Genomic DNA, 13,168 nt, shown 5'->3' on the forward strand with positions numbered 1-13,168 from the left:
ACTCTTCTCACAATCCATACAGACATCCATTGTGCAAAGCACATTTGTACATTTGTTGCCCTTAACATTCTCAAAACATTTGTTTTCTACTTGAGCTCTTGGTATCAGCTCATTTTCCCCCTCCCTCCCTGCCCGCCTCCCTCATGAAGCATTGATAATTTATACATTATTATTATTTTGTCATTTCTTATACTGTCTGATGTCTTCCTGCACCCACTTTTCTGTTGTCCATCCCCCAGGGAGGAGGTCACATGCAGATCCTTGTCATCGGTTCCCTTTCCAACCCACCCTCCCTCTACCCACCCTCCCAGTATCGCCACTCACACCACTGGTCCTGAAGGGATCATCCGCCCTGGATTCCCTGTATTTCCAGTTCCTATCTATACCAGTGTACGTCCTCTGGTCTAGCCAGATGTGTAAGGTAGAATTGGGATCATGATAGTGGGGGGGGGGGGTGTCTGAAGCATTTAGGAACTAGAGGAAAGTTGTATGTTTCATCATTGCTACATCGCACCCTGACTGGCTCTTCTCCCCGCGACCCTTCGGTCGTAAGGGGAAGTCCAGCAACCAAATTTTTGGCATCAACTGGGGTCCTTCAATACATACGAGAAGACTCTGGTTTCTCTTCAGATCGCATAATACATAAGAGAGAAGGGAAATTGCATTAATATAAAGAACACACCGATCTGTACTTGAATTGATTACGTGTGCCTAAAGTGGTAACGCTTCTGAGAAAAGCTGGAAAGGAAACAGCCTTTGAGTTCGCTTAGATGTGGAAAGAAAACCGCCCTTCAGGACCAACCGCAGCCCCTCCCCCTCCGCTACCTCCGAGCCGACTCCGGAACCAGGTGGGCTGAGGAGGCGGGCTTTCATGCCCTTGCCCATTGATTGGTCAAACGGAACCACCAGCCTCTGTGATTGGTCGCCACCGAGAGACGCCGCGAGGGGCACGTGGTTCCCTTCAAGTTTAGACGCAGTGCTCGATGGCGGCTGCGGACGCTTCGGCCGCTCTCCACGGCCCTTCTTCCTGCCCTCAGCTGGCAAGGAAGAATCACCCTTGGGGCGCTGCCGAGATACGGTGTACCCAGTGTGGGAAAAGAGTGCCCAGCCTTTCCGGTGAGGAACCCCAAAGATTAACCCCACCGGGGCTGCCCATAGGCCTCGCCTCCCGCCCCCACGCGGACCCCGAGCCGCCGGGAGTCGGACGGGCAGCGAGGTGAAGTGTGGACGGGCCTCTCCAGTGGCGGGAACGGTGGGCCCTCTGAGAGGCGCCCTGACAGGGACAGCGCACCTCCGCGGACGGACGCACGCACGCACGCACGCACGCACGCACGCACTGCGTCGCGCCCGCCTGGCCCTCCCCGCCCAGCCGTTACAACGGAAGCTCGCGGGCTGTTGGCTGCCCGCCGCCGCCCAGCGCTCTCCGCCAGGCCTGGTGGAAATGCCGCCAGTCCCCGGGGGTCTGGACGTAGCGGGTGTTCCCGCGTAGCCGGCCGACCACGTGAAAGGCTCCTGGATCGATGAACAGCCCAATCCGGGGCCCGACACGTCGCTGGGTTGTGAGCGCCTGGCAGATAGGTCACTTAGCTAGGGGGGGTGGAGGGCGGATTAAAGCTTCCCTTAACATTAAGGGGATGAGTCGTACACAATTTGGCAGTAGTATACATTTTGGGGGTAGTAAGAGGATTTGATATTCGCCCATTCCCTTTTAGGTGTTGCCTGACAGAAAGCTTTTTAAAGTGATAACCATCGACGTTACATAGCTAAGACCAAAATCAACAAGGGAAGAACGATGACTGTGTAAACTTCATATTCTGCTTCCAGAAGCAAATTGACTGCTGGAAGTTGATGCCAACTCTTGGGGACCCTAGAGGAGGTGGAATTGCCCTTTGGGTTTCTAGGGTTGTTAAAGCTTTTGCCAACGTTGTGATTCCGACTCATAGTGGCCCTATATAGGACAGAGTAGAACTACCCCTTAGGGTGTTCAGGACTAACCCCTCCAAAAAAGCCCTATTTTATTGGGAACTAATACAGATATATTGTTCTATAGTTAATCACATCAAGCAGTATTGTACAGTTGCTACCACAGTCAGTTTCAAAACATTCTCTTACTTCTTGAACTGTGTGACATCGGCTCCCCTTTACTCCACCCCACCCCACCTACTCAGTAGCCCTTATTTTACTTGCTGTCTCTAGGTTCATCAATCCTGGGTTTCATATACTGAAAAATGGGTAACAAAAATTCAAGAGGGTTATTACCCCACTGACAAAATATATCTGAGATAAACCCCAATATAAAGCAGCAAACTAAAACCACAGAAAATGTTGAAAACCAGACCAGGCCCAATGTGTATCAGTAGTGGGGTGGGAAGTCAACTAACAAGGTCTGAACCTTTCAAATCAGGTCATTTTGATCTCAACTTTTTACAGAAGTAGAAAGCTTTATGTGTCTCCTGAGGAATGGCTAGTGATTTTGAACTATTGACCTTGTGGTTAAATCTTTAGGCTAGCAGTTCTCAACCTGTGGGTCGTGACCCCTTTGGGGGTGGAATGACCCTTTCACAGAGGTCGCTTAAGACCATCAGAAAACATATTTGTGCTACCGAGGTTGTGAAATAATGCTAGCTTTGTGAAATTGGGAGTTATTCGTGTGTGTGTGTGTGTGTGTGTGTGTGTGTGTGTGTGTGTGTGTAACAATAGTAGCATCTGACTTCTATAATAGAGGGCCTTACCAATATCATAGATCAGCATAAGCAAGGAACATTCATATAAGATCTTCCCAATGCTTTATGTTGGCCCACTCTGCCTCCTTCACATAATTAAAAGGGTGAATTTGAGCATAATATCAAGTAGAATGAACATTGGACTTAGAAGCACAACTTAGTCTGGCTTATACCACTTGGCCAAATCACTGAATATTTTTCATTTCCATATTGAGTATAATATCCTCAGCCTACTTAGCCATGATATCTACAAATATCAAATGAATTATAAATATAGTGGTTACCACATAAAGGCATATACTAAAGAGTTCATCCTGGTTTTTCATCATGACTTTCACTCACCGCCTGGCCTGTATAGCTTCTCCTGAATTTTTTTTAGTAACTCGCCCATTTCTGAGTAAATTAGATGTTTCTTCTGATATAGTAGAATCCCCTTTGCAATTCCCCTCAAGTCAGTAGAGCACATTCATTGTAACCAAACTACAAGAAATTTTAATTAACAACAGAATTTCATCAACAGGTCATCAGCATGAACTTCAGTGTGGACACACATTTTGTGAACAGTGCTTGTTGATAACCGAAGGATACAGCACAACTGTAAGCCCCAATTGTGAGGTAAATTACAATTCTTCATCGTGCATGCATTGCAGTTTAATGTTAAAGGTAAAAATGTTGGAGAAGTAAAGCATATATCTAGTTGGAAACTGAAAACATGATTTGTTTGGGGTTTTTTTTTTATTCATTTGCTGCTGAATCTAAATGAAGGAGCCTAATGAGAAAACTTCCTGTCCCGTTTTACACTTGTGATCAAGGATACTAAAATGTTAAAGTCATAACATCTATCATAGGGTATGAGTCTTTCAAGGCACATCACTTGGAAAATTGCAAATTAAAAATAATTCTTTGCTTCCTTTCTTCCCCATTTTATTCTTAACCCTGCCTCTCTCTTACTCTGCAAGCAAATCTTGAACTCCCTTACTCTTCTAACCTTCATGTGTCATTAGATTGAGGTTTGTAGATAGGCCATAGTATCAGAAAGGCAGCCAGTTGAACAGTGGCCAAAAGTTAATGCATACAATCAGAAGCACCAAAAATAGTACACCTGCCCCAGAATTAAAATCAGTATCAATCCATAAAGTGAATGCAAATTAAGGATTCCAAATCAAAGTACTGAGCGCACCCTTTGCATTTACTACAGAAAACAAAGGTCATTTGACTTTTATAGCCTGTTCTTGTAAAATTGTATTAACCTGTAAGTAATTAACCTATATATTTTTAAAGTTCCATCTGCGTGATCAGAGCACGAGGATTATATTGGGTTTGGGGTTTCTTTCCCTTGTTTCTGTGTGACAAATAATTGATGTGGAGACAGAAGATCCCATTATTAGTTCTGTCACCCTAAACTTTTACATATATAAGATATAAAAGCCAACAAGGAGAGTAGAAATACCAGCAAGATTAGGGGAGGGTGGGATGGAGAAAGGAGGAACTGATCACAAGGATCAATTAGAACCCCCTCCCAGGGGGATGAATAATAGAAAAGTGGGTGAGGAGCGACGGAGGATGATGTAACATATGGAAAAAATAATCTATAACTTATCAAGGGTTCGTGAGGAAGGGTGGAGTTGGAGGGAGGGGGAAAAATGGGGAGCGGATATCGGGCTCAAGTGGGAAGAGAATGCTTTGAAAATGATGATGGCATATTTGCAAATGTGCTTGACACACTGGAGGAATTTATGGATTTTGATAAGAGATGTAAGAGTCCTCAATAAAAGTATTTATTAAAAGATATAAAGAATGCCTGCTTTGTCTTACTCATTGGATGGTAAGAATCACATCTGAAAAGTTCTCTACCAGGGTTAAGGCCATTAAGAAAGGTGTTATAGCTACTCATGATTATTTAAGTATGGGTTAGTGGTTTGCAGGAAGACAAAAGTTTAACAACCTTTTGCCTTTGGGGGGAGCAGTGATTTCTAATCTAATGGACTTAAACCATCAAAGTTGTATCATAGTTAGGATTTTGGATAACTTAGAAATATATATATATATATAACGTGCTTACAACATAGTAGTTTTACTTTACTTTTACTGTCTTTAACGGGAATAGATTTATTTAACAAAGCCAAGTAACAGTTTCTTTCTGGGTTAGGAAGTGACACTGGGTGCAGGGTTCTATTTTGAGGGGCCACTTGCAATGCGACTTCAGTGATCTGAGGTTTGTCTGGGATTCTGACAGTACAATTAATTACCTTTCTCTATAGTCTCAGTAATTCAGGCTTAGGCTATCTTCACCATACCCAGGGGTGTTATCCCTGTACAGAACCGGTGACTTGCTCACACAGTAAACAGATTAGAGGCCCCTCTGATGTCTCTGGCCAGGATCCCTGCATGAAGCTAAACATATTTCCACATACTGGGGTTTCACTGACACAGCACAACACCCTAAATTCTCTAGTGGCACCTCCAGAAATAATCCAGGGGTTGAATACTGTTTGGTCACCTGTTAGATGCCTTGGTGCCTCTGCTGTATCTTTAAAACCCTTTATCATTCAGGGCATCACTATCCATGCCCGTCAGTCATCTTACTGCTAATTCCAAGGCACATCAGCATGCTGTCACTTTCTGTGATTCACATTGTGTGGAGGGCACAGGGGACGTTGGCACATGTGTACTGGTTTTCTCCAGTAGGGTAAATGTCATCTGTGGCCTGGCCCAAGGCAGTGGGTATCTTTTCATTGTTTTTCCTGGGTTTGGGTGGCTATGGATAATAGGTATCTTTCGTAGTTTATAGTTGTTAGTTAATTGTGCCACCCTGGCCGATAATCACGTGGGGCTAATTGAAAGGCGAAGGGATAAATGGGTGGTGAGCCTCACCTTTCTAGTTCTTGGGTCTCTTGCTTTGTGATGGTCACACCAGGGTGCAGCTGCCTTAGCAGTTCCCTGCTTAAGCTTGCAAGATTGACTTCATTCAAGAAATCCCAAAGGAGAAGCCACATGGACCTATCCCGATGCAGCCCTGGGTGCTGGAGCAGCTGTGTGGAGACCCCTGCTAGTGCTGAGATGCTTATTCGTTCACTGACTCAGCTTTCCTCCTGCAGTCGGCATCATTGCCTCTGTTTTGTGAGGTGGAGGACTTTGTGGACTGGTGTTGGGTTAATGGGTTAATGTTGGACTTGTGGGCTTGGGTAGCATTGGGTTGGGATGTTTTCGTGATGCACACTTTCTTTACATAAAACTCTCATACATGAGTTGCTGTGGATTTGTTTCTCTAAAGTACCTAGACTAATACAATAGTTTATTTTTGTTTTTAACTTTTTTATTATGAATTCGGTGAAGGGTTACAGAGCAAATCCATTTTTGATTCAACAAAGTTGTATGGATTTTTTTTGTAACATCCCTTCATTGCTTTTGTTCTGTTAAATTAATAATAACTTCTGAATTTTGTACAAAATGATAACAGTTTTTTTCAAGGATAGTATCATAGTATTTCAGAAATACTGGCTTATTTCAAAAATACTGTGTCTAAAACTGTTGCACTGTGGGAAAATGATTTTGTTGATCAGTCCTCTGATTGACAGATAATTAGTACCTGCTAAAGCCTCCCATGTATTAGAATTATTATTTATATGAAAATTAAAGATTTAAATTAGAAGAAAATATAAATTCATTTTTATTCTGGATGTCTTAGTTAGAATTTCATAAGTCAGATTAAAAACTCTTCTTAAATGTAATGATTTTTCTCCCTTAAAAGCAATAAGAAAAAACTCACCAAGAATAAAAGTTAAATGATAAGCTAGTGGAGAGAAAAAGAAAAAAAAGAAACCTCTGTTACATACGGTACAAGATAAGGACACATATGATTTTTAACTGAAATCTTTCATATTAGTTTTATTTGTGTTTTATGTTTATATATAATTTTATAAACATTCTAGAAAAAATATATTAGATCTGCTGATAATAGCATTAACTTCTTAACTGTGAATTCTTAGGCCAAAGAAAGTGAGGGGTATAACAATTAGGATGTTAGCTATAGCCCCATGAAATTTCAGAGAGAGCCTTTATAAGAAACTACTGGGGCTTGTCAAGAGTAATCCTTTTCTTTAGCAGACGAATGACCAAGACTATGGTACGTACTGAAAATTCCAAAAGAGCCCACTTCCCTACTGAATATTAATGTTTTGCAAAATAAGAGGCAATAGCATATGGTAGCCTGTTCTATATCAATGTTCCATTCTCATGAAAGTTCCCTATGTTCCTTTAATGATTACATACTAAATCACGAGGCGTTCTGCTCCTGCAAAGAGTTACAGGGAATACTGCACGTTTTAAAATTAGGAAAGATGTGTGTCAGGATTGTATCTTCTCACCATACTTATCCAACCTGTATGCTGAGTAAATAATCAGAAGAATCCGGCATCAGGATTGGAAGAAGGCTTATTAACAACCTGACATGCAGATGACAACTTTGCTAGTTGGAAGTGACGAGGACTTGAAGCACTTGCTAATGAAGATCAAGGATTGCAGCCTTCAGTATGGATTATAACTCAGTGTAAAGAAAACCAAATCCTCAACTGGACCACTAGGTAATACCATGATAAATGGGGGAAATTGAAATTGTCAAGGGATTTTGTCTTGTTTGGATCTACAATCAGTACTCATGGAAGCAGCAGTTAAGAGATCAAAGGGTGCATTGCGCTGGGTAAATCTGCTGCACAAGACCTCTTTAAAGTGTTAAAAAGCGAGGATGTTTTTCATGATGTTACTTTGAGCAGTTAGATGCATCTCTGACCCAAGTCATGGTATTTTCAATTCTTCAGAATGATGAGGTGACTTACCTACAACATTTAGTGAATGATCTTTCCTCCATTTAATTAAACATCACTTATATTCTTAATAACTTTCTGTGTGTGTGTGTGTGTGTGTATACACCTCAAAACTCATTCACTAATTAATAAAAAGGGTTCCTAAAATTTTTAATTAAAAGATAGTGGAATTTTTTCAGTTTTTAAAACTCTTCTTGTATATTTCGAGGCTCTGATAGACTGATTTATTCTCCTGGGGGCAACTGCTTTCAACTGCTAAGCTTGCAGTTAGCAACCCAGTGCATGTCCCATTATGCCACCATGACTCCTATAGTGTTTAAATTAGAGGAGTTTTAATCTTACTATCAAGCAAGATAAATCTCTACTTGGGTATTTTTGAAACTTCTCTAATTCTTGCACAATTTGTTTTTCCATATGAACTTTACAATTACTATATCATTTTATATTAGATGAATAGACCTTTTAGGATAGTACATCTTCCTCTCCAGGAATTTGGCATGAGTTTCTGTTTTCTCAGCTCTTGTTAAGACTTCTGGCTATAACTTTTATTTTTTCTTAAGTTTCTAAGTATTTAAGAATTTTAAACATTTTTAAATAGTATAAAATTTTTATACTAAATGGGTAAACATTTCATTTAGGGTGTAAAAGAATGAGGTATTGTAATTAATTTAATACTGTTTAATTAATAGTTGCCAAATTACCAGTTTCTGCCAAAAATTAAAATAAGGTGAAAAGCTTGTGTAAGCACATTTTTCTCTTGTTTTTAGAATGGATTTTAAGATCTTTTAGGTTTTGTCATCGGGAGGTGCCAGGTTGAAAAGGACTTCACTGCAGCACCTAACAGATAAAGGACAAAAAATTATAAGCTTTGTCTCTGCATGGGACACCTACATAGTTGACTGGATTCTGAATAGTAAACAGCTTCCTGAATGACTTTCTAGGTTCTTAAAAATCGTATTTTGTTCAAAGGTTGCTACAACTATAAGTACAAGACAGGAAGACAACCCAATAGATGAATGTATTAAAGAAGATTCTCTTATGGAAAAACTGCAGCCTGAAATGTATGTCTTGTGTACACTTAAATTTTAGTATTTCGAAGAAAGAATAATTTTACTGATAAAAATCTCACTCTTAGATATGTGATTGTAACCCATTTTCTTACAAAGTGATCGATCTTTTTTTAATTAAGAGATCATTTTTATTGGGGCTCTTACAGCTCTTAAACAATACATACATCAGTTGTATCAAGCATATTTTTACATATGTTGCCGTCATCATTTTCTAAACATTTATATTTCCTTGGTATCAGCTCCTGTTTTCCCCTCCCTCCCCTCTCCCACCCTAGTGACCTCTTGATAAATTATGTTATTATTTTCATATCTTACACTAGCTGCTGGCTCCCTTCCCCCACTATTCCCATTCCTGTTCCTAGATTCCCTGTGTCCTGAGATCTTATCTACAGAGTGCTCTTTAAGTTCAATAATTTGTCTTAGTTGTCAAGGTAACACAGATTCCCAACTCCTTAAGAAGCAGATTTCGTTTGCATTTATCTAGCTATTTTTAAAGAACTTTTTCTTGTGAATTACCTGAGGGTTTACAGAGCAAATCCATCTTCCACCCAGCAATCTGTGCACATTTTGTGTCATAGCTTTGATTGCAACCACACAAGGCAACATCCCTTATCCCACTTCCTCCTCGTTTTCCTATTTCTATTCCTCCTTTCCTAACTCTTCTGAACTTTGTCCTTGAGTAAGTGCTGCCCTTTTGATCCCAAATGCCTTATTCTAAGGTGTTCCTACTTCACAAGTGTTATTGTTTCCCCTATAAACTTTTTTACTGCTTGACTGAAAATTGAGCCCTGAGAGTAAGTTCATTTACAGACCTAAAGGATGACCAGGGACATAGTCTCAGGAATACTACCAGTCTCTTTCAGACCAGTAAGCCTGGTCTTTTTATATATTTTTTTATGAATTTGGGATTTGTTTAAAATATCTCTCCCACTCTATTCAGAACTTCATAAAAACCTACTAAAGCAATTGGTAACAGTAGCTTGGCACCATCCAGTTCTTCTGGACTGCATGTAAACTGATACTCACAGGAGTCCATTTTCTTCACTCTCCCCTCCTCCAGGCAGGGAGAGACCAATAGTTGCACCTTAGATGGTTGGTCACAAGCTTTTAGAATCCAGTCACTACTCCCTGGAAGTAAGATTGAGAACATTGTCTTCGTGAACTGTATTATGTCAGTTGGCCTTGTGTCCCCAAGGTCGTAGTTCTGAGCCCCTAGCTCCAGCAAGTTTGTCTTTATTTAAAATGCAAAAAGGAATACAAAGATTATCACACCAAGATAAGCAAAGCTGAGGTGACATAATTAGCAAAAATTAATAGTGTTGGAAGAGAGGTAGCTTTGGAGGAAATTTTTAAGAACTATTTTTCTCAGTGGAGGATATTGGTAAGAGTTGTCTTGGCAATATTATAATAGGAAAAGTAATCACTTTAAAGTGGTTTTATTTCTCCCAGTTCTTCCTTAAGACTTTGCACATGTATTTATCATTGTTCTTTTTAAATGAGTAATAAAGAGGTTTTCTCTTGTTATTATTTTAAAACAAACCTCAGCTAGAGTCAAGCTACCTGTGTTTGGGGGTGTTTTATTCCACTGTGAATCTGACATATTTTCATTAGGTGCCTTCTAGCTGTTTCCCAACTACAAGACTCTTGTACAACAGAAGGAAGCACTGCCTGGTGGTGTACCATCCTTCCAATTGTTCCTGTGTTTGAGTCCATCTTTTTCTGTGATCCTTACTTTACCTGTATAATGTATTTCTCCTGGTGGGACTTGTCCTCTTGATAACATTTCCCAAGTATTTGAGTTGAAGTCTTGTGATTCTGGCTTTTAAGGAGCGTTCTGGCTGTGTGTTTCTCTTTATGGCTGAGTAATATTCTATGGTGTGTGTGTGTACACACACGACTGTTAGGTATATTTTGTTTATCCATTCATCTGTGGGTGGGCACTTAGGCTGTTTCCATCTTTTAGCTGTAGTGAATAATGCTACCAGGAACATTGGTGCACATCTGCCTTGTGCATCTGCTTCTTTTAGGTATGTACTTAAAATTGCTGACTTATATAATAATGCTTTATTTAACTTTTTGAGCCTGTTTTGAGTCAGTTTTTCACAGTGGCTCTGCCATTTTACAATTCTACCCGAAATGATTAAGGGTTCCTCTGTCCACATTTTCACCAACACCAGTTATTTTCCTTTTTTATATCTTAGCCATCTTAACTAAAGCAACTCCACTGTTGTTAAGTAGTTTCCAACTCTTATCAACCCTGTACGATAAAGTAGAACTGCACTATAGAACGACTCCTCCATCGAAGGCTTTTACAGAACACGACAGCCTCACCTCTGTCCTATGGAAGCACCTGGTGGATTCGACCACCAACCTTTTTGGATAGCAGCCCAACCCTTAATCCAGTGAGACACTAGGACTGGGAGTGAAATTTGTTCCAAATTAACATCTTATTGCAAATGTTTTAATTTGCATTTTACAAATGACTAATGATGTCCAAGTACCTTTTCATGTACTTACTGGCCATTTGTATTTCTTTGATGAAATGTCCAAGTCCTTTTGCCCATGTTTTGATTAGATGATTTCTCTTTTAAGTTGTAGTTCTTTATATAGTCTGGATATTAAACATCTATCTCAAGTATGGGTCCCCAAATTAATAGGTCACCTTTTCCCTTTGCTTATAAAGTCTCTTGAGCAAGTTTTTAGTTTTGATAAGGAAGGTCCCTATATTTATTTCACTCTTTTCCCCAGAAACTACTAGAGAGCTGCATGAAATTTTCTTGACTTTTTTAAAACACAGAGCAGATTATATCAGATTGTACTCTTGTCTCTATGTCCAATATCTAATAGAGTTGCAAAGTAGAATTTCACTTCCAGTAGTAGGTGAATCTCTGAACAAGAAAGAACAGAAATTTGTTCCAATTAAATTCTGCATGTCAAATATACTTACTGGAGAAACTCTCTAAGTGACATTTGATTTTAAAACAGTTGTGTATGATGCAAAAGAGGGGAGTTGGAGTGGAGACCCAAAGCCCATCTGTGGGCAATTGGACATCCAATTGTTACAAGGAAGGGATGATTTCAACCAGAGTGCAGTATAGCACTGACAAAACACACATTATTCTTCTAGTTCCTGAATATTTCCTCTCCCCTCTCCCCCCAATACCATGACCCAGTTCTACCTTACAGATCCAGCTAGACCAGAATACACACATTGGTACAGGTAAGAGCTCTGACACTTGGAATCCAGGACAGATAAAACCCTCAAGAACAGTAGTGGGAGTAGTGATATCATGAGGGTAGGGGGATGGGGGGGACCTATCACAAGGTTGTGTATATATAGCCCCCCCAAGGGAAATGAATAACAAGAAATGTGAGTGAAGAGAGACAACGGACAGTCTTAAGACATGAAATAATTATGTCTAATTGATCAAACATTTAATTAATTCACCCCTAATGTGATGGCTGGAACTGATGGTCTTTGGTGAGGTGTGTGATGTTAGCTGGTGTTGGTGATTTCGTGGGCATTAAACAGCCTGTGGGCTGGACATTTCCGATCCCTAGTATAAAGAAATACTTGATCTAATACTTCTCTTTATAAAAGTGACATTCAGACATCACAGTTTCTTCTATCAAGCATAATATACTTATTTAGCAAATACTGTTTACCTAAGGCAGGGGTCCTCAAACTATGGTCCTCGCCCCACATGCGACCCGCCGAGGACATTATCTGGCCCGTTGGGCGTTTTTCCCCCTGTTGTTTTTTACTTCAAAATAAGGTGTGTGCAGTGTGTACATAGGAATTTGCTCGTAGTTTTTTTAAAACTGTAGTCCAGCCCGCCAACGGGTCTGAGGGACAGTGAACTGGACGCCTGTTTAAAAAGTTTGAGGACCCCTGACCTAAGGGGCCTGCCTAGGTGGTACACTGAGTTAACCAGAAAGTTAACAATTCAAATTCACCTGCCCATCAGGGGTGTAAGGTGAGGGAGTTTGCTTCTGTAAACATTTACAGTCTTGGAAATCCTATGGAGCAGTTCGGCTGTGTCTTACAGGGCCACTATGAGTTGGGATCGACTGGAGTGTGATGGGTTGGGAAATATTTAATGTGTGTGAGGCAATATGAAGGAACCTTGGTAGCACAGTGGTTTAATTATTGGGTTGCTAACTACAGAGTTGATAGTTCAAACCCACTAGCTGCACCGAGTGAGGACTGTGAAGCTATTCCCTTAAAGATTTAAAATCTTGGAAACCCTAGATAGCAATCCTCTGTCCTTTAATGTTGCTAAGAGTCATAATTGACTTGATAGCAGTTAGTGTAGCCAGTGTGAAGATATAAAGATAAGATGGGCAAAAAATTTGGGCCTTTTGTAGGCAAGAGAAATGCAACTAATATTTTCTTTGCAATTAATGTTTGCCTAGTTAAGTTCATTATTTTTTAATGATCCGTACTTACGCATTTTATGCATATACTTTTCTAGTTCTGTTTGTATGTATATTTCATTATTTTAATTGATGACCTTATGATATTTAGTAATGAGCTTAAAAGTATGTAAAT

At 40.2% G+C, this 13,168-nt stretch overlaps 1 protein-coding gene across 1 annotated transcript in view; it reads left to right on the forward strand.

The window, feature by feature from the left end:
• The first annotated feature begins 983 nt into the window (after positions 1–983).
• The window catches only part of RNF17 (ring finger protein 17), a 119,111-nt gene continuing 106,926 nt past the window's right edge, over positions 984–13,168 (forward strand). The window contains exons 1-3 of the mRNA XM_045294007.1: positions 984–1,116; positions 3,244–3,338; positions 8,516–8,607. Coding sequence (XP_045149942.1) covers positions 984–1,116; positions 3,244–3,338; positions 8,516–8,607 — 320 coding nt within the window. The remainder of the gene's footprint in view (positions 1,117–3,243; positions 3,339–8,515; positions 8,608–13,168) is intronic.

The sequence above is a fragment of the Echinops telfairi genome, unplaced genomic scaffold (genome assembly GCF_000313985.2).
Source record: "Echinops telfairi isolate 266 unplaced genomic scaffold, ASM31398v2 ScPeMD7_2565;HRSCAF=3150, whole genome shotgun sequence".
NCBI lineage: Eukaryota > Metazoa > Chordata > Mammalia > Afrosoricida > Tenrecidae > Echinops > Echinops telfairi.